Source organism: Suillus bovinus, assembly GCF_016758785.1.
Source record: "Suillus bovinus strain UH-Sbo-P2 chromosome Unknown EDB93scaffold_32, whole genome shotgun sequence".
In the NCBI taxonomy this organism is placed as follows: Eukaryota; Fungi; Basidiomycota; class Agaricomycetes; order Boletales; family Suillaceae; genus Suillus; species Suillus bovinus.
The window spans coordinates 30941-52727 of NW_024542088.1; the positions used below are offsets into that span (position 1 = coordinate 30941).

The 21787-nt window shown below is 45.8% G+C and overlaps 11 protein-coding genes across 11 annotated transcripts; 7 read left to right on the top strand and 4 right to left on the bottom strand.

Annotated features, from left to right (window-relative positions):
* Positions 1–1849: 1849 nt before the first annotated feature.
* On the top strand, positions 1850–2445 carry EDB93DRAFT_1240853 (uncharacterized protein; the record flags this gene model as incomplete). Its single annotated transcript, XM_041451805.1, has 3 exons — positions 1850–2162; positions 2199–2348; positions 2408–2445. 3 exons carry the CDS (start codon positions 1850–1852, stop codon positions 2443–2445), a joined length of 501 nt encoding a protein of 166 aa, XP_041307104.1.
* A 304-nt stretch (positions 2446–2749) lies between these two features.
* Positions 2750–2935, top strand: EDB93DRAFT_1072330 (uncharacterized protein; the record flags this gene model as incomplete). Its single annotated transcript, XM_041444988.1, has 1 exon — positions 2750–2935. A coding segment is annotated over one exon (186 nt), but the record flags the coding sequence as incomplete, so codon positions are not given.
* A 755-nt stretch (positions 2936–3690) lies between these two features.
* Positions 3691–5018, top strand: EDB93DRAFT_1148885 (uncharacterized protein). Its single transcript, XM_041449593.1, has 6 exons — positions 3691–3741; positions 3795–3944; positions 3991–4080; positions 4165–4307; positions 4359–4586; positions 4637–5018. Exons 3-5 carry the CDS (start codon positions 4076–4078, stop codon positions 4556–4558), a joined length of 348 nt encoding a protein of 115 aa, XP_041307106.1. The 5' UTR covers positions 3691–3741; positions 3795–3944; positions 3991–4075; the 3' UTR covers positions 4559–4586; positions 4637–5018.
* Positions 5019–5586: 568 nt separating this feature from the next.
* Positions 5587–7486, top strand: EDB93DRAFT_471885 (uncharacterized protein). Its single transcript, XM_041456479.1, has 16 exons — positions 5587–5589; positions 5654–5875; positions 5933–5942; positions 6000–6019; positions 6068–6100; positions 6161–6257; positions 6310–6338; positions 6394–6421; positions 6486–6518; positions 6572–6648; positions 6702–6756; positions 6815–6910; positions 6958–7068; positions 7130–7170; positions 7218–7243; positions 7303–7486. Exons 2-16 carry the CDS (start codon positions 5831–5833, stop codon positions 7448–7450), a joined length of 849 nt encoding a protein of 282 aa, XP_041307107.1. The 5' UTR covers positions 5587–5589; positions 5654–5830; the 3' UTR covers positions 7451–7486.
* A 28-nt stretch (positions 7487–7514) lies between these two features.
* Positions 7515–11447, bottom strand: EDB93DRAFT_1321257 (Alpha/Beta hydrolase protein). Its single transcript, XM_041454931.1, has 24 exons — positions 10928–11447; positions 10837–10880; positions 10729–10785; positions 10652–10672; positions 10549–10601; positions 10417–10501; positions 10327–10367; positions 10230–10277; positions 10053–10182; positions 9971–10005; positions 9713–9920; positions 9581–9659; positions 9480–9526; positions 8888–9026; positions 8806–8834; positions 8699–8755; positions 8631–8651; positions 8529–8581; positions 8394–8478; positions 8253–8341; positions 8070–8199; positions 7989–8023; positions 7725–7932; positions 7515–7675 (listed from the first exon to the last, which is right to left on the bottom strand). The coding sequence occupies exons 1-24, from the start codon at positions 11079–11081 to the stop codon at positions 7523–7525; spliced, it is 2001 nt and encodes a 666-aa protein (XP_041307108.1). The 5' UTR covers positions 11082–11447; the 3' UTR covers positions 7515–7522.
* A 79-nt stretch (positions 11448–11526) lies between these two features.
* On the top strand, positions 11527–12298 carry EDB93DRAFT_1240855 (ribosomal protein S12/S23; the record flags this gene model as incomplete). Its single annotated transcript, XM_041451806.1, has 5 exons — positions 11527–11545; positions 11730–11770; positions 11831–12022; positions 12074–12229; positions 12281–12298. 5 exons carry the CDS (start codon positions 11527–11529, stop codon positions 12296–12298), a joined length of 426 nt encoding a protein of 141 aa, XP_041307109.1.
* Positions 12299–12611: 313 nt separating this feature from the next.
* EDB93DRAFT_1240856 (cytidylyltransferase family-domain-containing protein) lies at positions 12612–14758 on the bottom strand (the record flags this gene model as incomplete). Its single annotated transcript, XM_041451807.1, has 8 exons — positions 12612–12786; positions 12840–13030; positions 13081–13432; positions 13482–13663; positions 13713–13939; positions 13996–14181; positions 14238–14560; positions 14622–14758. The coding sequence occupies 8 exons, from the start codon at positions 14756–14758 to the stop codon at positions 12612–12614; spliced, it is 1773 nt and encodes a 590-aa protein (XP_041307110.1).
* Positions 14759–14845: 87 nt separating this feature from the next.
* Positions 14846–18265, bottom strand: EDB93DRAFT_1148928 (DNA topoisomerase I). The gene is made up of 11 exons (XM_041449594.1): positions 17962–18265; positions 17234–17909; positions 17037–17179; positions 16731–16988; positions 16443–16673; positions 16058–16393; positions 15761–16003; positions 15280–15713; positions 15206–15229; positions 15078–15151; positions 14846–15028 (listed from the first exon to the last, which is right to left on the bottom strand). Exons 1-11 carry the CDS (start codon positions 18115–18117, stop codon positions 14988–14990), a joined length of 2616 nt encoding a protein of 871 aa, XP_041307111.1. The 5' UTR covers positions 18118–18265; the 3' UTR covers positions 14846–14987.
* Positions 18266–18328: 63 nt separating this feature from the next.
* EDB93DRAFT_1148932 (NADH dehydrogenase 1 beta subcomplex subunit 3) lies at positions 18329–18969 on the top strand. The gene is made up of 3 exons (XM_041449595.1): positions 18329–18362; positions 18428–18643; positions 18699–18969. The coding sequence occupies exon 2, from the start codon at positions 18430–18432 to the stop codon at positions 18622–18624; it is 195 nt and encodes a 64-aa protein (XP_041307112.1). The 5' UTR covers positions 18329–18362; positions 18428–18429; the 3' UTR covers positions 18625–18643; positions 18699–18969.
* Positions 18970–19382: 413 nt separating this feature from the next.
* On the bottom strand, positions 19383–20450 carry EDB93DRAFT_1250920 (uncharacterized protein; the record flags this gene model as incomplete). The annotated part of the gene is made up of 2 exons (XM_041453088.1): positions 19383–19757; positions 20403–20450. The coding sequence occupies 2 exons, from the start codon at positions 20448–20450 to the stop codon at positions 19383–19385; spliced, it is 423 nt and encodes a 140-aa protein (XP_041307113.1).
* A 668-nt stretch (positions 20451–21118) lies between these two features.
* On the top strand, positions 21119–21738 carry EDB93DRAFT_1104379 (uncharacterized protein; the record flags this gene model as incomplete). Its single annotated transcript, XM_041447409.1, has 3 exons — positions 21119–21233; positions 21438–21629; positions 21713–21738. The coding sequence occupies 3 exons, from the start codon at positions 21119–21121 to the stop codon at positions 21736–21738; spliced, it is 333 nt and encodes a 110-aa protein (XP_041307114.1).
* Between the last annotated feature and the right edge of the window lie 49 nt (positions 21739–21787).

Genomic DNA, 21787 nt, shown 5'->3' on the forward strand with positions numbered 1-21787 from the left:
AGATAAGAAGATAGAATATAGACTGCTGGCGAGGCAGAAGGATCACTCTGGTGAGAGTAGGAGGTCAAGAACCAAGTAGATTTAAGTTAGGGAATATAGTACATGGTAGCGAGTTTATATAGAGGACAGGAGGCGTATTAGTGGGTGATAACTCGTACTACCAAGAGAAGTAAATGGTAAAGGACATAACCATAAAAGGAAAGCACATTTGAGGTGAGACACGGGCGAACCAGAACGTGCTTGATAAGAAAGTGAGTCAAAGGTCAAAATAAGAAGTGAAACGCGCAGGGGCATGATCATGCAGCTGTGGAGCTAAGTATAAGTCGCATGTGCGACTGCGCACCGAGTCAGAGATCAAGAAAGGGAAAAGGGCAAAGGGGATGCGGCATGCATCATATCATAGGTTACCGTCCAGACGGTAAGGGCAAGGGGACTGTCCACAGGATCAGTCAGGTGGCGGAACAGAGCATGGGTATGCTTCGTCAGCGAAAGGATCCGGCCAGATGTACTGGCTTTGCTGAAGCGACAAGTAGAGAGCGAAGGGGAATGCGAGGATGACAAGGATGACAAGGGTAAGGTCGGGATAAGGGTATGATGCGAGGGCTGATACGAGGAGGATTAGGAGAAAAATGGTAGGGGCCCAAGCGTCTAGATGTTCTTGTAATAATTCACCTGCTTATCAACCGGTTGGAAAGCAAGGTTGAAGCTTTTCTCAAATTCGACAAATGTCCCAAACTTGGGGGGTGTGTGGCTGAAAGCTTCGTGATAGAAGTTGTCAGCCCATGCTTTAGCACTGTTCTGTATCATGAACGACAGGGCAACAGAGACCATGGTCTGTTCGCTGTTGTAGACAGTACTGTTGATGAGGAAGTACATCTTCATGCTATAAAACCATTGTTGCGCATCGTTGGTGTTACCATCGAAGTCCTTGGGTGCACCTGCTTTGAGTTCAGGGGCATGGATGACAATAGTGTTCTGGGAGGATGGTCTGGGGTTAGACATTCTTGTCTTTGGATTTGCGCTGGTGTTTCGGGGAGGTACTTCGTCTGGAAAGTCCTCTTCAGAAGTCGGAGTATGTTCCTGATCTTCTTCATTGTTCAGTCCCTCGTCGAGTGGTACTGTTCTGTTGGTGAGGTGGGAGAGCTAAACTGTCCGTCTACCTCTTCTTTGTCAGGGTCTTCCTGATTCAGGTCACACTCCCAGAAGAATTTGGGTGTCCAGGGAGTGGTCATCTTGTATCTGTTTCTGTCCTTGATGGATGTCGAGGTTTAGAAGGGAACTTGAATCTTTTGTTATGAAGGAAGGCACGTTCAAGGTGAGTCATAGGTGAACCGGAACGTGCAGATAGGAAATGAGTCAATAAACAGAAACAGGAAGTGAAACGAGCAGGGGCACGATCGTGCAGCTGTGGAGCTAAATATAAGTACAAATGTGCGACTGCGCACCAAGTCATAGATCAAGAAAGGAAATAGGGCAGAGGGGATGCGGCATGCATCATATCATGGGTTACCATCCAGACGGTAAGGGTAAAGGGGACTGTCCACAGGATCAGTCAACGGGTGGAACGGAGCATGGATATGCTTCATCAGAGAAAGGGTCCAGCCAGATGTACGGGCTCTGCTGGAGCGACAGGTAGAGGGCGAAGGGGAATGCGAGGATAACAAGGATAACAAGAGCAAGGTCGGGGTAAGGGTGTGATGCAAGAGCGGAGATGAGGAGGATAAGGCAACAAATGGTAGGGGCCCCCAAGCATATAGATGTTCTTGTAACAGCAGCCAATACTAAAACAAAGCGAGATCTCACTGCAATGTGGGAAGGAATTGACTACTTGTTTATAGATGAAGTATCCATGATAAGCTGCAATTTTCTCACCAAAATTCACAATGCGCTAGTTGATGTCAAAGGAAACACAGCGCCGTTTGGAGGAATAAATATTATTTTTGCTAGAGATTTTGCTCAGCTTTCACCTGTGACTGGCAAACAACTATATGCCCACCTTGATCTTAGATGCTGTGCGACAACACAGGGACAAAAAAGTATCTTTGGCAGACTCCTGTGGCTATCAATAAGCACTGTGGTTTTATCAACAAAAATAATACGTCAATCAGGTCCTGAAAACAAACGGTTCGTGGAATCTCTTACATGCCTGCATGAAGGCAAATGTACCTTAGATGATTATCAGCTTTTGCAAACAAGAGTAATTACCACCAGTGCTGGAAACACAAATCATTGCAAATGGAAAGATGCACCGATCATTGTCTGTGATAATGAAAGTAAAGATGAACTGAACATTAGAATGATGACAGCATTTGCAAAAAGGACAGGACGGACTCTTCATTGGTACCACTGTACAGATAAACATCAAGGAAAATGTCTATGTGACCAGGATCTGATCAACAAACTACAGCATTTGAATTCAGGAAAAACAAACATGCGGTTAGGTAAAATCCTGTTAGTCATCAGCATGCTGATCCTTGTCTCTCAAAATTTTGACGTTGAAGGTGGAATTGTGAATGGTAGTACCGGCATACTAAAGAAAGTAAGATACTCCCTTAACAATGATAAACAACAAGTGCTGAGATCCTGTATTATAGAAATCAGTCGATCATCAAATGAAGCACTCCCAAACCTACATCCACATGAAATACCTATCATTGAAGACTCCATAGAGCTCAGATTTACACATCCAAACTCAAAAAAAACATGCTGTATTACTCGTAGACAGGTTCCTATTCTGCCAGGTTTTGTTATCACTGCACATAAATTGCAGGGCCAAACATTAGAGAAAGTTATTATTGACCTTAGCTCGAAATGGTGCCGAGGAGCTGAGAAACCATATGTAATGGTATCACATGTGAGCTCCCTGCAAAGCCTATTCATCCTACGTCCATTTAATTACAACAAAATTTGTTCTCACCCATCACAAGACATCTGACAAGAAATGCTTCAATTACATGTACTGAACCTAAAAACATTAATTGACTCACCGCATGCAACCGATGAACAACGAGAATATGCACAAGAACAAATACCATCCCTCAACAGCCTGATCACACAAAGTAAAACATTAGTATGTACAAAAGATGACCAAGCGCATGAACTTAACAATGTTCAAGAAAGCATTCTCAACCTCGATAACCTTATCTTATCAGGCACCCAACCCGGGTTAAACCAACAACCACGTCGTCAAAAGAAAAGGAAACAGATTGAGGATCCTATACCTCAATCCGAATCAGCAGATAATAATCTGCATTTGCCTCCACGGCGGACCAAACACCACAAGAGGACCTGACTATGAGCAACAACAATCTTTGTCAGCAGAGGTATACTTCATATGAATATTCATCAACAAATAAAACCATGGTGTGTCATACCCTTATAATCCCAACCTCTTTTTATTTAAACAGGGGTGCAATGCAGTTCGAACTCAATCAAACTTCCACTGAAACCACCACCATGTCTATTCCCGACTCTAAAGTCCTATGTTTCTCCCAATGTGCCGCAAATGGCATATATGATTGTGTAGCTGATGCAATGACTAACCTCAGAAAAGATGGCTTAGGAGAAGCTGATTTTGGCATTGATTGGTGCACGACGGTACAAGACAACTACAGCGGAACAAATTGGTCTTACGTAAACACCAAAGACGGTCGACCGTTTAAGACCAATATTGTCGGCCAAATTGCGACCTCCACATACGGCACTAAGCATTCAGCCAAAGGCACTCACTTTACTAAAAAGGCACGTGATACTCATCGAAATTCACTTACATAATCTGACACTTGCAACACAAGAACGTACCTCTGAATGACTCCGACACTGTCAAATGGAAGTGGGCACTCTCTAAGCCCACTTTATGCTCACCCAATTTAGCGGACATCTGGGAGAACCAACTGACATCTCTCGAAGATTGGGTGGCCGAAGAGAAGAAGAGAACAGCTACGGTCAGTAACACTCATAACACTATTTGAGGTCTAACGAACTTCACAGGATTCTAAGATCAATACTTGCGCCGTCAAGAGCAACAACGACCTGCAGTATGCGGACCTCATCATTGTGACATCGAATCGCATCTATGAGGTGAGCAACAAAGTTGGTCACTTCCACAGCACTACACTAAACATCTTGATCACTGAAACCAAACGGGAAAAATGTTTCCGCCAGTCAGGAAACCGCTCCCCGACGAATGAAAAGAAAGATTGCGAATGAGGCGAACATGACGGGTCAACAGACCACGCCGATGTCCACAACAACTATAGCAAGCACAATCGAACCCGTAAATGTCCCAATGCCTACCGCAGATGAAGGCATGTCAAACTTCACATGGTCCACGCCAATACTCACCAGTCATTTACAAGTCTTTCAGGGAGCTCTTTACGATCCAAGAATCCTCCCCGACTACCGCGGATCGTACTTCCAACTGCGTCAAAATAAGCTCAAACAACTCAATATCTTCGACACGCCAGATAACGACTTCAGGTTGGTTCCCATGCACGAAACGTACGCCAAATTAAGACCGGGAACACTCGTTCTCGCTGTCTGCGAAGCGCACGTATAAAACATTGTACAGAATGGGACACCTACAAGTGCACGCTCCTCTAACAATCCAACTTTACGCCTACTAATCTCGCATCAGACATTCCAGCTAGGAGTACAAGCGATCAAAATTCTTGATCCCTCTGACGAGCCTATCGAAGAACGGTTTATCCCAATTCTTTCGTCGACTTCAACAGAGATGTCAAATGACAATTCAGCGATCGCTAGCTTCTCCACGTTCGATGTCGGTATCAGCCCTACGAAGAAATCAAAGCATGCAAAGGGGGGAAAAGGCAAAGAAAAAATGGATTGATCACTGTTTCAGCCTGAGCATTGCCATGTACTTGTACCGATGAATTGTGTCTCTTCTGCCTGACTCGTTCAATACTACTTACGTGTATTTGTAACAACCCCTGGTTTTTTCACAATGGTACGCCTGACTCGTCTAAAAAAGTCTGAGTCGCTCAAGAGGCAGGGACGGGCCAAACCGGACTTCATAAAAAATGCGAATGACAAAGTCGGTAACATGTCAGCCGTAGCGGGCTCTGCCGCGAGCGGCCTTGCGCGTTATGTTGACAACACCTAGTTTTTTCATTGGCTGGAGGCCACGTTATCCTGAGAATCCGCTGTTCATCAAACCCAATTTTACCTGTTCGTCTATCGACGGTTTGCCAACCTCATAGACGGGCTGGTAACCAGCTGGTTTGATCATGAGCGGGCGGGCGGTGTGATCTCAAAGTATGTTTGCACCTCCCGGGTCCACTTCTCACAAACGACAAGCCACAGATCAGGTTGACGTACGTTCGTGTCGTTCCAATGGATTTAATGTGGCTAAGTGATTTTTGAGATCGTTATGAAGAGTCGAGGATTTCATTGGTACAGCTGAAACTTTCACGGAACGCCGTTACGATGGATGAGTTGACGAGTGCCTTTGAAATGTGAACCAAATGGTGGATGTTGCATCACATTTCCTATGGGGATAGGACCTCCTAAGTATCGGTCGTGACTTGCCAGTGACCGTACCATCCTCCGCCAGCTCAATGTGATACACATGTAGGTCTGCATCGTCGATATCCATGTTTAGAATCTAGACTGATAGTCGGTCTGTCGTTTCGAGGTCATGAGTACTGCCAGCCAAACTTGGGGCCGAATTTGAATTGATAATATGATCTATGGTTCTAAATGTTGCGCGAAGTCACCCGGTGACTCGGTGTACATATCAATAAATACGTACCAATGCCCGGTCTAGTAGCGTTCTCTGCTCCCTTCCAATCTTCGCCTATTCTGATTCGACATGACCTCCCCAACTGAGATTGCATTGCGTCTTCAGGTTGTCAAGGTAAGTCTGGCCACTACTAAACGAACATTTTAGTCCTCACGAGCCCCGCGATTTCAGTATTTTAAGAGTAAGTAATACAGAACTCTTATGATACCGCCGCATTTCTGACTTGTAATTATGAAAGTGATAGGATTGACGATCTTGGTACGAAATCGAACAGATAAATCAGTTAAGCGATGACATCAGTAGCAGGTCTTTGACTATTGTATCAAGCTAGAAGCTGAGGTGGGTCCTCCATCCATTTAGTACTATGCTCTCAAAGTTTCAATTGACACGCCGTAATAGATCGACCTCACTTGGGGGAGGAAGTGGGATTTGATCCGGGTCCTTTTCGTGGTGGCTCGATACGTGCCTTTTATTGTCGTTCCGGTGGACTTGATTTGTACGCGTCCGTTCAATTTTACATCGTTGCATTGCTCAATCGACGATTCAAGATTCCCTTGGACCCACATCACCAGAGATTGTGAGCACCAATATTATACATAGGCTATATTGCATTCATAGAAACACTATTCTAGTGCTTAACGCTCTACCATGTCATCTCGTGTGAGCACCTTTTATCCCTGATATCTGCACTTTGCACCTTATAATTCTGGATTAAAATACAAAGGGGTTAACATAATTGGCATCGTTGCCGCAGAAGGTAATGGATACTTCTCTCGCATTGTTTTAGCATAATACTCACTGGATATCCAGCACTCCTGCTTGTTAGGACGTACACATTATGGGGAAGAAACAGAGTGTTACTTGTTGCCCTACTAATACTCGCGCTGGTAAATCCATGCCCACAATCGGCGATATCTATCTTAATCACGATATCTTGCAGGGCTGCACTGCAGGATCTGGGGTGGTCGGTGCCAAGGCTTTATCCTGGTTCGAGTGTACGTTTCATTACAGCCTTCCTTGGCGGGCCTCCATTCCAACGGGGCTATCATATAGACCAGGATCCCCCACTATCAACTTCCGGTTGTTATCAAACCCATAGAGTTGCAATATACGCAACCAACTATACCCTACTGGTTCTTTTTGAGACAGGTCATTTATTTTTTCTGTAGTGTTACTAAAGCTGACCCTACACATAGTCATACTATCCCTCAATGTTATTCAAGCCTTGCGTCGACGAAGACAACATGGCAGCCATCTCATTACGCGTCTGTACTGGGATGGCATAGTCTATGTTCTGTGTATACTAGGTGAGCAATTCTCGTCGTTGGATTCGGGGTACTAGGCTAACCCTCAACTTAATTGCATAAGCAATGTCAATAGCCAACATCATAGTTATAGGTTTCCTGCCGGTAAGACATACCCTTTTCAATTAAGTTTTGCTAACCTTTTGATGGAGTCGGAATATGCAGAGTCTGTCGACACGTAGGTTTCACCCTCGAACATTCTGAATGTGTTTGACATGTGTCTTGTATACTACTCAGACTCCAGTTGGTGTTTCACAGCGTCTTATCCGCCCGCCTTATTTTCAACTTACGAGCCATCATACGACGACGACATGAGCAAGCCATCCCACTATCGGAAATGGACCCAGATGTCGAATATAGTAGATGCGACATTTCTTCGCGCTAGATATTTCAGCCTGTACAACCTATTGAAAATCAACTTCTTCAGAGCAATACGAGTACAATTGACATCTTTCTATCAAGGCGCTTGCAAAAACTCCGTAATCTTCTCTGTTATGAAGGCGACATCTGCCGGGTTCGCACTACCCCCTGCAACATGACCCCAGATCGATGGAATCACATGTAATTTAGCATCTCTGAGATGCGACACTTCCGTCTCGCTGTCCTCCGGCTTTTATGATGTCAGTAGTCGACTCGCAGTTGCTTGGTAGGGGACTGACCGGAAAGTAAAGGTCCGTCTTACAAGGCATAATAAGTCCCTTTGCTTTAATGCTCTTGAGAGCCTTTTCATAGTCTCCGCCATCACGAACGATGGAAATGTCTCCCTTCTGCCATGTGTTCAAAAGTGCGATCATATCGTTTGCATCCCAGTTATTGACATATCCCCCTTCCCACCGCTCCCTGAGGAACGAGTTCAAGTCCGGGTACCTGTTCGCAAAATTTTATGAAAGAGCCTCATGAACATGTATTGCGACATGACTTACTCTCCGTCCATCAGGTACTTGTGCTCCCGAAACCACTATAAAAGTTGAATTATCCTGATCTTTCATCGTGAGATAACTTACAGTTTGCCCATAGGCCCACGCGCTGTAGACTCGACCGAACGCACGGATTCCATGTTGAGGAGGGCTCTGATAATGTCCGTCGGCAAAATCTTTGCTTGCTAGCATCGCTGCCTTGGGCCCTTCCAGGAAGCTAGAGCGCAAGTCGTACGCGGAAAAAACGATAAAAATGGGCAAAGGACCCACCATTGGTTATGGGGACTCGTGCGAGCAGACGAGCATATGGAAACAAACCGCTCTACGAAGTCGGGGAAGACGACTGGCCAGTGATACGCCTTGGGATAGGACCTAAGAGATTGCACATAGTGTCCCAAGGAGGCGAATTACCTGTTGTCCGCCCATAGAAAATCCAACTACGCAAAAGAGCTTGCGCACTCCAAGATGCTTTGTCAAAACTGCGTGCTGAGCGCGACTTGTTAATGTGAGCCTGTGTTTGATTTTGCAAGTCATTTCATGACCCACATGTTATCTTCGTAAGAAACGAATGGGAAGTACGGGCCACCACAGGGTGCAGGCTAAGGGGTTGTCATAAAGGGGGTAAAGTGTACAATTATAGACACTAACTGTGTTGGAAGGAGACGATGACTGTAATGTTTCAGTCAGCGAAAATGGCAAATCAGAAGGAAGCGTACCTCTCCATTACAGAAAAGCGCGAATGCCACCACGAAGTATTTATTTGGGTCAAGGGCCTGTTGTCAAAATATGAAGAATGCGTATTCCACTTCATGAACGCACATACCTTGCCTTCCCCAACGAGATAGTCTTGACCTGTGTGTAATTAGATGAACAACTGTTTCCGCGTTCGAAACTGACAATCATACTTCCAAGGGCGAGTTTTGCCCCATAACATGTCGGGAAAACAATCACTTTATCGTTGTTTGGGTCTCCGTATGTTCGGTATGCGGTCACAGCATCAGGGAGTATTCCTCCTGCTACTTTGAAGCGGCCGTGATGGTAATACTGGGTCGGTGACTGCATGAGGGAGGGCTTAAGGGGGAGAGATGATGCTGTCTGCATAACGACCACATGCTTTTATAGTATGCGTGTATAGACTGATACAGGCGGTCCGACAAACACCATGAGTACCGATAAGTAGGCTGATCTGGGTAATGAATCATGTGGTCATGAGCTACTTCAAGATATTTATAACGTTCCTCGGCATTGGCGTTTGGTGTGAACGGCGACCGAGAGTACTCACCAATAAGTTGTTCCTGTGGGATATAACAAGACGTGTGAGTGCATATTTCGATGGATTGGGTGGGCCTTATCTTGCTTGCAGGAAGGACACACATTCGAAAACATAATACAGAGTTGGAGATACAATGTGGACTAAATTACATACATAATTCACATGCATGACTTTGTAGATAATTTCTGAAGGAGAACTCAAGGTTCCTCCAAAAATTTCTTCACCTCCGCTTGGATGAACTCATCAGCGTGCACGTTTATCCCTGCCCCAGCTATAGAATATCAGTATAATAAAGTTCAAAGCAATTCAAGCGCGACAAGCTTACCCATATGACCCCACTCAGAATCAATAACAACTAGCTTTGCGTTATTCAAAAATTTTATCTCATCTCGACTGTCCTCCGGCTATTCAAGGGCCCATCAATCCAAACCCAAGTGACAGAGGTGAAAATACTCACAGGGAAGTACAGGTCCGTCTTGCAAGGCATGATCAAACCTCTAGCCTTGGTCGCTCCTAGACAGTTCGCGAAGTGACCTCCATCACGGATGAGAGAAACATCCCCCATCTGCCATGTGTTCAAAAGTGTCAACAAATCGTTGGCATCCCACCCTTCTAGAAAACCGCCTTCCCATTCCTCTCTTAAGAAGTCATTGAGACTCGTGTATCTAGTGGTCATATTGAGAAAACGGAGAGTGGAATACAATAAACGGCGCACTTTCCGTCGAAGAGATAATTTTTCTTGGCAAACCACTGCGGCAATTTCAGTATGACAATTAACTAGAGATGTGGAAGCTCACCGCCTGGCTATATGCCCATGCGCTGTATGCACGGCCAAATGCCCGGATACCATGCTGAGGAATGCTCTTGTAGTGGCCATCCTGGAAGTCTTTTGAGGCCGAAAGAGCGGCTTTTGGACCCTCTAGGAAGCTGTAGTCGGATCAACACAGACACAAATGTAAGGTGTCTAGAAGTACCATTGATTGTGAGGGCTGGTTCGTGCAGAACCACAAATGGGGATGTATCTTGACCACAGTTAGAGGAAGAGTTACCCATACAGTCATCAAAACATACCTTTCAAGGAAGTCAGGATACATGACAGACCAATAGTATGCCTGTAACGCCTCAGAAAAATCATCATTACTCGTTTACGAACAAGTTTACCTGCTGCGCGCCCATTGAAAAACCGATCACGCAAAATACTTTATTGATACCAAGCCTCTGGGTGAGCACAGCGTGCTGTGCCCGGCTGAACTATGTCAGCAGCTTCAACCATCTAAGATGGGAAAGACTCACATGTTGTCTTCGTATGTGACGGTCGGGAAGTAGGGGCCGTTGTACGGCGCAGGCTACCGTCATTATGAATTCGTGTGCCAGACAGTGATTTGAGGAAACTCACTGTGTTAGAGGGTGAAGAAGACTAAAGCAACATGTGAGTTAAGCTTGACCACGCCATCTCTACACCATATTGCTTACCTCTCCGTTGGAAAACAAGGCAAAGGTCACCACGTAGTACTTACGCGGATCCAAAACCTATCGCTAGCGTCAGTTATAGAAAAACAAGATCAAGCTACATGGCATTACCTTGTCTTCCCCTACCATGTAGCTTTGACCTATTAATCCATTTTCTAATTCAAACTCTAGCCACCATATGAGAGCACGTTCAAAGACTCACTGTCAAGCTTTCCCCCATAACACGTAGGAAACACGACAACCGGATTCTTTGGGTCGCCAAATGTCTGATATGCAGTGATGGCATCAGGCAGCACGCCACCTGCAACACGGAAGCGCCCGTGGTGGTAATATTGGATTTCAGCTACCTGAGACATGGTTTAGAGCAAGGGATATTAATTCCATCAGTGAATGGGCGGAGCGTATTATAATAAAGACTCGAAAGGATATCAGTGCTGAACCATGTGACTTGCAAGTTTGTGGGAGTTGAAGATAAGGATGTGGACGACACGGGTTTGCGATAGCGATAAATATATCTCGTGTTACACGATAATGTCAGGGAGGGCATACTGGAGGATATTATGGTGCTCCTCCATGTGCCCGAACCTGAGAAGGTGGCGTCCGAGTCGAAACTGTGCACACTGCAAGGAAATTTGTTTTCAACAAGAGAGAGACCGTTAAGTCTTGAGCTAAACGTTCTAAAGGAAGTTCAACATCCTCGAGTAGCAACTCGAACATGGAGGTCAAAACTCAGCGGCCTTCAAATCACGCGGCCATGACCAATTCTTCGGCAAGGTCCGCCACAGCTCACGTGATTATACCATGCTGTGGCTGATAAACTGTAACAGTTATAATTAAGGTTTCGGGATGATGCCGAACTGGTCCCCAGCACAAGTGTAAAGTTATCCTCGCCGTCCTCGTCGACTTCAAGAATGGGCTGTATGTCGCTCTCGTTACGATCACCAGTGGAATAACCATGTACTGATGGACTCTTCTATCAGCCAACAAACCTCGTGGACTTCAAGCCGCTCGCAAGCTTCGTACTGACCGCCGTGTCAACCGATGGGTTCGTATTCGCAATCCCTTGGATATCACACATCTGAGACTCTATCCTTTTTCTCAATAGGCGGACAAGGCGTATAAGAAGCGCGCCCTTGGTAACGTCTACAAAACCTCCCCCACTGGAGGATCATCACACGCAAAGGGCATCGTCCTCGAGAAAGTCGGTGTCGAGGCCAAGCAACCCAACTCTGCCATTCGTAAATGTGTCCGTGTACAACTTATCAAGAACGGCAAAAAGGTCACAGCTTTCGTGCCTGTACGTGCTTTCATTGTCGATTGCCGCGAATTAACTAATACATCAACACAGAATGACGGTTGCTTGAACTTCGTCGATGAGAACGATGAAGTTCTCATCTCTGGTTTCGGTCGTAGTGGAAAGGCCAAAGGTGATATTCCTGGTGTGCGCTTCAAAGTAGTGAAGGTCTCAGGGGTCGGTCTTCTCGCGTTGTGGAAAGAGAAGAAGGTCAGTTAAATTAGCATCATACCGCTATCATTGTACTCATCATCTTCGCAGGAAAAGCCCCGGTCATAAGCATCATTATCTTGTTCCTGTCATTTCATGTTATCGCATTACCTATGATTATGCCTGTGTCGCACATGCCGCACACCAATGAAAAGCCAACACCATCATGTCATAGGATCACGCCGCACCACTTTCCTGTCTCATGATCTACCCCAGATACAGCGTTGGGTTATATGGCAAAGACGTCAGATTCATCATCATTCGCCCAATATCCAAATGCATGTCATTCCAAAAACGTTATTCACAGGAAATTGTGAATTAAAGTGCGATGATCATAAGGAATCTTGTCCGGTCATAAATTGGCATATCATATCATGCCAGCTCATATTATCGTGATGCCTTGTCCTTCCATGTACTTCCTTAGGTCCTTCAGCAACTCCAACTGCTCGTTAACGGTAAGCCCGCTAACGATCATCTGCAAGATAGAACCCACGCTAACGTGGTGTTCCCGAATAAGGCTGCTATAATAGACGTAGGTGAACACGCCCATAAGGAATCTAGAAATAACGATGAGTGTCTTGATAAACTTCATTCGAGATTTAGAACTCACTGGCAGTCCATGCGATCGGTCATCCCTCCATGACCAGGGATGCTGTGGCCAAAATCCTTTATGTTGAAGGCGCGCTTAAAACCAGATGCGAAGAAACCTCCAAACGGTGCCACCAGCGATGCGAAAACTGCGAAAACTAGAAGATGTAGTTGGTATGGTGCATAGGGAATCACGGTCACTGATTTCCCGAGCTAATGATGACTCTGAGCAATTACGCAAAACAACTTTAATTTTCACTCACGAGCCGCGAAAGAAATACCCTGAGAGGCGACCAGATTTGCCACACCTTCCAGACAAACACTGGGTTGGGTGTGCACTGAACATTACTCCAGGCGGAGACTCCGAGATCATGCACAGGGCAGATCATGTAGTTGAAGCGCATGAAGTACGAGCCCCAAAGTACGCTGAACAGGAGGGTACTCCAGAAAGCACCCACAAACCCTTCGACAGTTTTTTTCGGAGAGAGCTTGATCAAAGGTGTACGCCCCACGGTCATGCCCCACACATATGCAAATATATCATTGCAGATAACCAACGAGGCGGGGACCCAGAACCAAATCATACCCTCGAGGATATTGTTCACGATGAAGTGACTACAGGATTGCTTTTAGGATAAAGTCTGAAAGCGGACGAGATCCATACCCAGAGACAACGATCAGCAACAGGCTCATGTGGACCCAGCAGAATAGGCCGAATTGCTGTTTGAGGAATCCACGTCTGAGAGACATCACGAAACCAACGAAGCCGATGGTATAGAGCGTAAAGCTGATAATTCTGTGATTGGTAGCGAAAGGAAGTAGTTGACCGTCCGAGAATATAACATGCTGATCTCTAATTCAGTATATAGTAATTATAACCAAAATTATCCCGTACCTTGAAGTAGTAGATGATACTCTCCCCGTATAGAAAATAGTTAGTGACGGCAAAGAAGTACCAGTTTAGAGTCTTGCTCCATGGATCTTTCTTTCCCTTATTTTCTACCTCACCAGAATCCGGGGCATGACTTGTGAGTGAAAATAGAGCAGTAACTTCACGGTAGACAATCGTTTGGCACAGCATGGCAAGCATGATCATATAAACATGACCCATAAGCAGTAAAGCTACGGAATGGTCAGATACGAACATAACCTTCTACGTGAAGTAGAAGAACGCATACCAACGAAACCTCCGATCATAATGAAAGTCCATAGTGTTCGCGTTAGAATACTTTGTCGTGTCTTTGTGCGTTCGACTTCTTGCGGGTCGGGTCCACTTTTGAGTGCCTGTTCGACGTCAGGTTTTGAGACAGACTGTCCTTCACCATCTAGCAGCTTGCTCGGTAGAGGATGCGGTGTAGAGTTGTCTGAATATTCCGTCAATTTCACTTAAAAAGCGCTAGACAGAAGTCAAGATGCATACTTTCCGCGATATTCAGGTGTTGTATATCGCCGTTAATAACAGGCCCCGGAAGTGATGGCTCCGATGGCTCTGGTTCAGCTGCTGGCTCTTGTTGGGGCTCTGCGGTGGACTTCGGCTCGGAAGTAGTATATATTGTATGGAGAGAAACATCTGCTGCTGCATCTGCCGTACGCGTAATGGACTCTTCCAGAGAGGGCGTATGTCTAGGTGAACTATTTGCGGTACCTGCTTTTGAAGAGGCTTTGAGTTGTTTTCGCCTTTCGGTGCGAGCTTGTTTTTGAGCCTTCTTTATTTGAGATTTCGACGGTTTCGTATGCTCAGTGCTAAATAGCCAAGTGAGCAAGCTATGTAGGCGCGAGGTCACAAACGTCAATGAAGACAAACCTGGTCACCTGTGTCTCTGGCGTTTCTTCCTGCTGTTGTTCGTCCTCGAAGTCTTCCACGTCCTCCACGGTGAGAGCGTCGAAGGCAGATCTAGAAACAAATGGCGGGTTCGCTGTTATGCCGGAGGACCTACTCATGGTAGCAGAGAAGGTGGCAGTTAAGGTTTGATGCGTGCAGTTTTGGTGCAGTTTGATTTTGCTCACTTCAAGTTCAAATGCAACACGTGAATGCGTCAAGCTGAACCAAACATCTGCAATTATTACGGTATGTACATCCTACCATAAGCAGGGGGGTAGGTTAAGCCTAGATTGAATCTCTAGGGAATAATGATAACAGTCTAAAAACACTTCAGCCATAAAACATGGACTAGAATTTCCAGGCATCATTGACTTCCATGGCCCAGGGAACTGAAATCAGAGTATAAGTTGCTGTGAAATATCCTCGACGCGAGCTTACATTTAGCGAGGAGTGTCTTGGAGAAGATCTTTTCGATCGGCACGTTGTGGACGCTGCACCATGCAGCTGTTATCCTAGATAGCAGAATAAGCTATTGTCGATGATGTATGATAGAGCTTGAAACTCACCGAGGGTCCAGGTAATTAATCTTACTGTAGAAGACACAGTGAGAATGTGTTACCCGAGTGTGAGCGTGACATACCTTGTACCAAGAGCGACCTCTTTGCCAGCCTCCCGATCGTCCATTTGAAGCTTGAAGGTCTTTATCTTCTCATTCAACTTCTGGACAGCTTCTTCAATCTTCTCGGGAGCACGATCTCTCTTAAGTTTGGCTTTCCCTGTGCCACGTTCCTCTGCAACTCTCTTGTATTCGGCTTCAGCGGCCTCAATCTTCTCCTGCAGGACTGAGTCAGGCTGAGGTTTATTACCCTCCTGAACAAGCTTCTCGTTATCCTTGGCGAATTTCTTCTCCGCCTTCTCTATTTCTTTATTCTTAAGGGACTTCTCGTGGTCCTCTATCCAGTCGTCATCTAAATCGGACTCGTCATCAGCGTACTGCTTCTGCTTCTTGAATTTGGGATCCATGTCGAAGAGAACATGACGAAGCTTCATCCGATCATACTTCAAGGAACGCAGCTATTGGAGCTGTCAGTCATACATCGTATCATGGAAAACATACGAACCCTGTCACGCATCTTGCCCATCGATTGTTCGTGAGTCTTCGGTGCGCTACGTTGATGGTTACAAAGGATGGCCACCATACGATTTGCATGATTATATGCATTCAGTTTCTCCTGGATAGTGGCATTCGCTGGCGTTCCTTCGTCCAACTGTTGTTGAAACGTGATGGATGCATTGTAAGTACGAAAAACCTTTGCAGTCAGTCCTTTCATATACGATGCCAGATGCTTATTCAGGAGCGATGTCTAGGAGAGAACCGTCAGCAAAATGTTTCAAGATTTTGAAGGGTGTCTTGTCACATTGACGCGATCAAAGAGGTTGTCACTATCCTCTTTGTTGTCCTTGAATAGCTTGATATTCTTGAAAACCTGGGGATCCACGGAGACTCGATTGTAGTAGCGGATCGAGTCCTTACCCAGGAAATCAAATATGAGGAAATCCGGCGCTTCTAACGTGACGTGTTCGCATCGCAGAGAGCAGCAGCCCACGGTGTCGGCTTCATCTTCGCCCTTTTCATTTCCGGCTCGGAGAGCGAGCTTGTCAATGAAGTACATCGCCGTTGCACGCTGCCTGTCTGCCATAACCTTGCTGCGCAGATCGGCAGAATAGTCTTTGCGAATGCGATCCACGTGGTTCTAGAGGAATGTCAGTTGATGGAGCATCAGAACCAGCAATTGATTGCACCTTCAATTCACGGGCTTTCTCGAACTTTTGCATGTCGCTCTGCCCTTTGAGGGAACTGCCTGCAGCTAGGAAAACGTATTTGTAATTGCCGTTGACATTCTCAACCCAGTTGGCTAGCCAAGTGACAGTTTGGTCATGCACTACGGCTTTCCATTGTCCAGGCATGTTAGGTACGGGAATAGGCGCTCCTTCACCGATGTTGATGGTGATATCGTCCGGGCGTACACGGAACTACCATAGCGTGAAAAAGTTTTGGTTTTGTTTCAGATCTAAGTGTTAAGCGCCCACCTTTAACGCGCCCTTCTTTGGGTGATCGCCCCGGCCCCTGAACAAGCCAGGAGGTTCAACCCTGAAGTTGCCAACCTTTTCCTTGCGACCGTCAAGAAGACAGGTGATATATTTTTCTTCGAATAGGTCTTTCTGCCTCTTAAGCTCTTTCTTCTCCGCGGTGCTAAGAGCCTTCTTTTTAGCTTTCTCCGCTTCAAAGTGCTCGAACATGGGTCGAAAATCACAATCCTCAAATTTTGTGATCTTGAGCTTGTTGCGCTAGTTGATAGTTGAGCAAGGCAGCGATATGCGAAGTATGATGCTTACAGGAGGATAGTCCTGGAGCACTTTCAGCCAGTCTTCAAAGAAATTTTTGTTGAACGTGACATCTTGAGCGTGCTCAGTTTCCAACATAGCTGCGTAAAAACCGGCCACTTCTTCAGACTCTGATGGCAGATCTACTTCTTTACCTACAACGCAATCAACAAACTTGTCACGGTAGCATAAACAAGGCAATCACGTACCCTTATACTTCATTTTTACATTCGAGGGCAAGGGTTCATACGGTGGAGGAAAGATGACACCATTATGCTCTAACGTTTGCCACTTTACTTCACCATCGTTATTTTGCTGAGCCTCCCACCACTTATAGACTTCCTCCTCATCTTCCCCTTCATCTTTAACTTTGCCCTTTTTTTTGGGCTGAGGAGTCGCCGACCCGTCTGCTCCATCCTTGACCTTCTTCGAAGTAGCTCTCTTTTTTGTGGGCTTAGATTTTCCAGCGTCCTCCTGCTCCACATCTGCATCAGTCTCTTCCTTGACCTTAGACTTTCGTTTCCTCGACACCTTCGCTTGTTTTACAGGTGTGGGTTCCTCGCCTTCAGAAGCGAGAGGTTCGGAAGTCTCAGGGTCTTCGCGTTTCAGCTTCTTCTGTGGGGGACCCTTCTTGGTGGGAGCGCGTTTCTTCTTAGCAGTGGTAGAACTACGTTTGTTATCGCTCTCTGCTTTGACTGTTCTATGCCCATTTACTGTAGGGGCTTTCGATGTCCCTGGCATTGGCATAGTAGGAGATTGTTTCACCGGAGAAGAAGCAAGAGGGGTATCATCATCTTCACTAGACAAATCAAGTGCAACGGCTCGCTTGCGCCGCAAAGACCTTGTTGGAGTTACAGGTTCAGATTTTGGAGCCGTAACTTGAGACTGCGCAAAATAGTCAACGATGCATGCAACACACGGACAGGGGTACACGAACTAAAGGCATGTCCTCATCCTCACTCATGGGAGAATCACTGGCCTCCTCTTTGGTGTACCCATTCGCGGTGCCTCTACCTGGATTGGCCTTGACATCGTTTCGGAAGTCGCCAAGTGGTCGATCGTCATCTGAAGACATATAGGCGTCGCTAGACATTATTTGAAGCGATAATTTGGCACGAATAGCAGAGAAAGCGTCTATGCAGCAATACAGAGAATAAGAAAGCAAGAAGAACAGTGTAAATGAAGGACAGGAAGGCCTCTCCCGCGCTGTGGCAGCTGTTAATTTTTCCGAAGTCTTGATGGACCGGCCCTAAGTCTGAAAATCACATGACCCTGAGTGAACCCGGAATCACAGCTGAACAAGCCGAAAACAAACGGTTTCCTAAGTTTAATATTCAAGTGAGTGAGTTGAACATGTTACTCGAAAACATTTTGACTTATGGTTAGCTTCATTTGTGGTTTAGTCATGTCCAATCCACCTTTGTTTCGTGACCCATGGGCGAAGAGGGAAGCGTGGCGGAAACACCCTGTGTTCACGAACCGTGCCATGTTTTCTAGCATGTTTCCAGGGCTTGGCATCGCACTAGTAGCATTTACCGCGTATGTGGTGGTTGATAATTTCTACTCCAAAGCGCAGCCAGGGTCACAGCAGAAGCACTGAATCAGTTCGGGCGATGTTGGTAAGTGTCAGCAGTAAGATGTCTGTCTGTGCATTAACGTTTAACTGCCGGATAGAAAGGAATTTCTTGGTGTTCCTTTACATTCTATCATCTAGTTGAGTCCGCGCTCAGTACTAGCTAGTAACATAGTGTTTGATAGCACATTGCACACAAAACGTTGCATATTCGCGCCATTGGCATTGGCACGGGATAATGCTAATGAGAAACCCCCTTACCTGGGGGTACTTGCTTAGTCAGCAGAAACCCTGCTGACTTTCAATACTGTCAGGTTCTGTAGCACAATTAGATGTTAACTCGATTATAATTAACCTCGCTGGATTTTAGAAGGCGTTCGAACACCGGCGTAGCCAAAATCGGCTCTTCAACATGCCGAGGAGCCGGCTGTTATTGAAGGCTAACAGTATGTTGTCGCTCATAATAGCGGTCGTGCCCAAGGGGGTAGCAAACATAAAGTTTTGAACACGGACTCGCAAAAGTTGAGCGACCAGGACCCCGAAAACAAGTCGAATACTATACCATACTGTACCATACTCGCCCAGCAAAAATTTTGCTAAGTCCATGCACTACACATTGAATTGTAAGTAAGTAATGGCTTCAGAACACAGCTTGATGGTAAAGCAGCTTGTGACATTAAATTGTGCATTGTGCAGTTACATATGACTATTATGATAGGTCTAGTACTAAGGTAATAGTAGGAGTAGCTTCGATGTACTGTATGTGCGTGAATCAAATTTAAAATTTAAACCTTCTTTGAGTGCTTGGAACCGGTGGTGCCTTGAAGTGTTTGACGCCTGCGCTTCATTAACGAGTTTTGACTAGTACTAGCCACAGCAGTTGCATTTGAGTCATCCTGAACACTGTTGTCAATCAAATCCAGTGGTATCCCGAGGCGTTCCTTTTCAAGCTGTGAGATTTCAATTTCCTTTGTGAAGCCAGCCAGAAGGGATTCATCCTCTATTGTCATATCCATGTCTGAGTCATAATCTAGGACATAAAGAATTTCGGCAGGTGCAGGCTCTGGATTGTAACGTGCGAGAGTGGTTCCATCCTCAGGGGTAGGCTCAGAATCAAAGCTAAGCTCAAAGTCAGAGTTGGAGAAGCCATCCAGTGGCCACTGGCAGGTGCTGTGTAACTAGTGATGTGCCTGGCCTGGCCTGGGTGTCTCATAGGCCATGGCCTAGGGCTCAGGCCAGGGCTTCTACATAGTAAATGGATTTTTCCGGAATGTACTGTACAGTAGTTACTAAATTAAACTTTGCAACAACCACATCTGCTGGAAGTTGGCTGAACAACATACCCAGCCCGAGTGTTACAAGAACATCTAGACACTTGGGCCCCTACCATTTTTCTCCTTATCCTCCTCATCTCCGCCCTTGCATCACACCCTTACCCCGACCTTGCTCTTATTATCCTCATCATCCTTGCATTCCCCTTTGCCCTCTACCTGTCGTTCCAGCAGAGCCAGTACATTTGGCTGGACCCTTTCTCTGATGAAGCATACCCATGCTCTGTTCCACCTGTTGACTGATCCTGTGGACAGTCCCCTTTACCCTTACCATCCAGACGGTAACCTATGATATGATGCACGCTGCATCCCCTTTGCCCTATTCCCTTTCTTGACCTATGACTCAGTGTGTAGTTGCATATTGTACTTATACTTAGCTCCGCAGTTGCACGATTGTGCCCCTGCTTGTTTCACTTCCTGTTTCTGTTCTTTGACTCATTTTTATCTGCATGTTCCAGTTCGCCTATGACTCACCTTGAACGTGCCTTCCTTTTCTAGTATCACCCTTTGACCAGTTCCCATTCTGGTAGTACAAGTTATCACCCACTAATATGCTTCCTCTCCTCTATATAAACTCGCTACCATGTATCTAGTTCTACAACTTGAATCTACTTGGTTCTTGACCTTCTACTCCTAACAAGAGTGATCCTTTCTGCCTAGCCAGCAGTCTATATTCTACTTTCTTATCTGCTCATCGCAGATAAGTCTTTAGTCTCAATCTTTGCTCATTGACTTCGTCAATGAGCAAAGCCCCTGTTAACTAGTTGGACTTCTGTCCTTCTATTAACACAGATCTTACGATTAACCTTCGGGTGTTGTAAGCCTTGGCAGATACGCTTATCGTCAAGCCCCGCTTGACATAAGCTACCCGATTTGGACATAGGCATTAAACCTTGCTTGCCGAAGCCTCGCCAAGCAAGACTCCTAACTTTGGGCTAGCCCAGAGATGTCCTCGACCATTGATGACACACACTCTGTTTGAGTGCCGCCAACAGATACTATCCAAGTCCGTAACACCGAGAATGACTCTCACAGTCATGTCTGATGATGACGCAGTTACTGCTGTCACAGTATGTTCTAAACGAACAATCATACCTTCTTCTCGGCTCCTCGATTCCAATAATAGTGCAACATCCGAATTAACTAGCCACAAGCAGGTCCAGCGGCTAGTTCAACCAAACACTGCTCCCATGACAAATCCACGCAATGCCAAGCGAAATGCAGACAACGCTGGCTGGAGTTCAAGTCTCTCGAATCAGGACAAAGATTTGGACAATGAAGATTCTAACAAATCAGTATACAAGGGTAAGTACTATCAATCTTTGTGCCGGTATGCTCACTATTTTATTTTCATAGTCAAGCACCTTCATTGAGCCAGCGAGCCATCCTTCACAGATATTGATGACACTTGTTCGACTCATTCATTCAGCACACACACAGGTAAGCACACAACTCATTTCACCATTGAATTCTAATGCTACTACTAACTTCTTACTCTAGCGCATACAGGTACACATGAGGACTCCATTGATCGTGACATTGACATCACTGGTGATGGCGATGACGAGAACAACAGCGACGGCTTCCTGCAAGACATCAATGTGCAAGATATTGCTGTTCCCGGAATGGTTCGATGCGAGGAGAAAACTCGGGATGTCAACACATTCTTTGGCAAGTCCTATGTGCATAAGGCGAAGGATGGTAAGACAAGGAATGTATGAGACTGTGAAACTTGCAAGTATGTGATTTTTTCATTCTTCAAATCTTGACTCACAGAATTATAGGAAGAAGGGGTCACCCTCGTAAATAGTTAGTGATGCGTCAACATGCCACTGTCACCTTGCATTTCACCACACGGT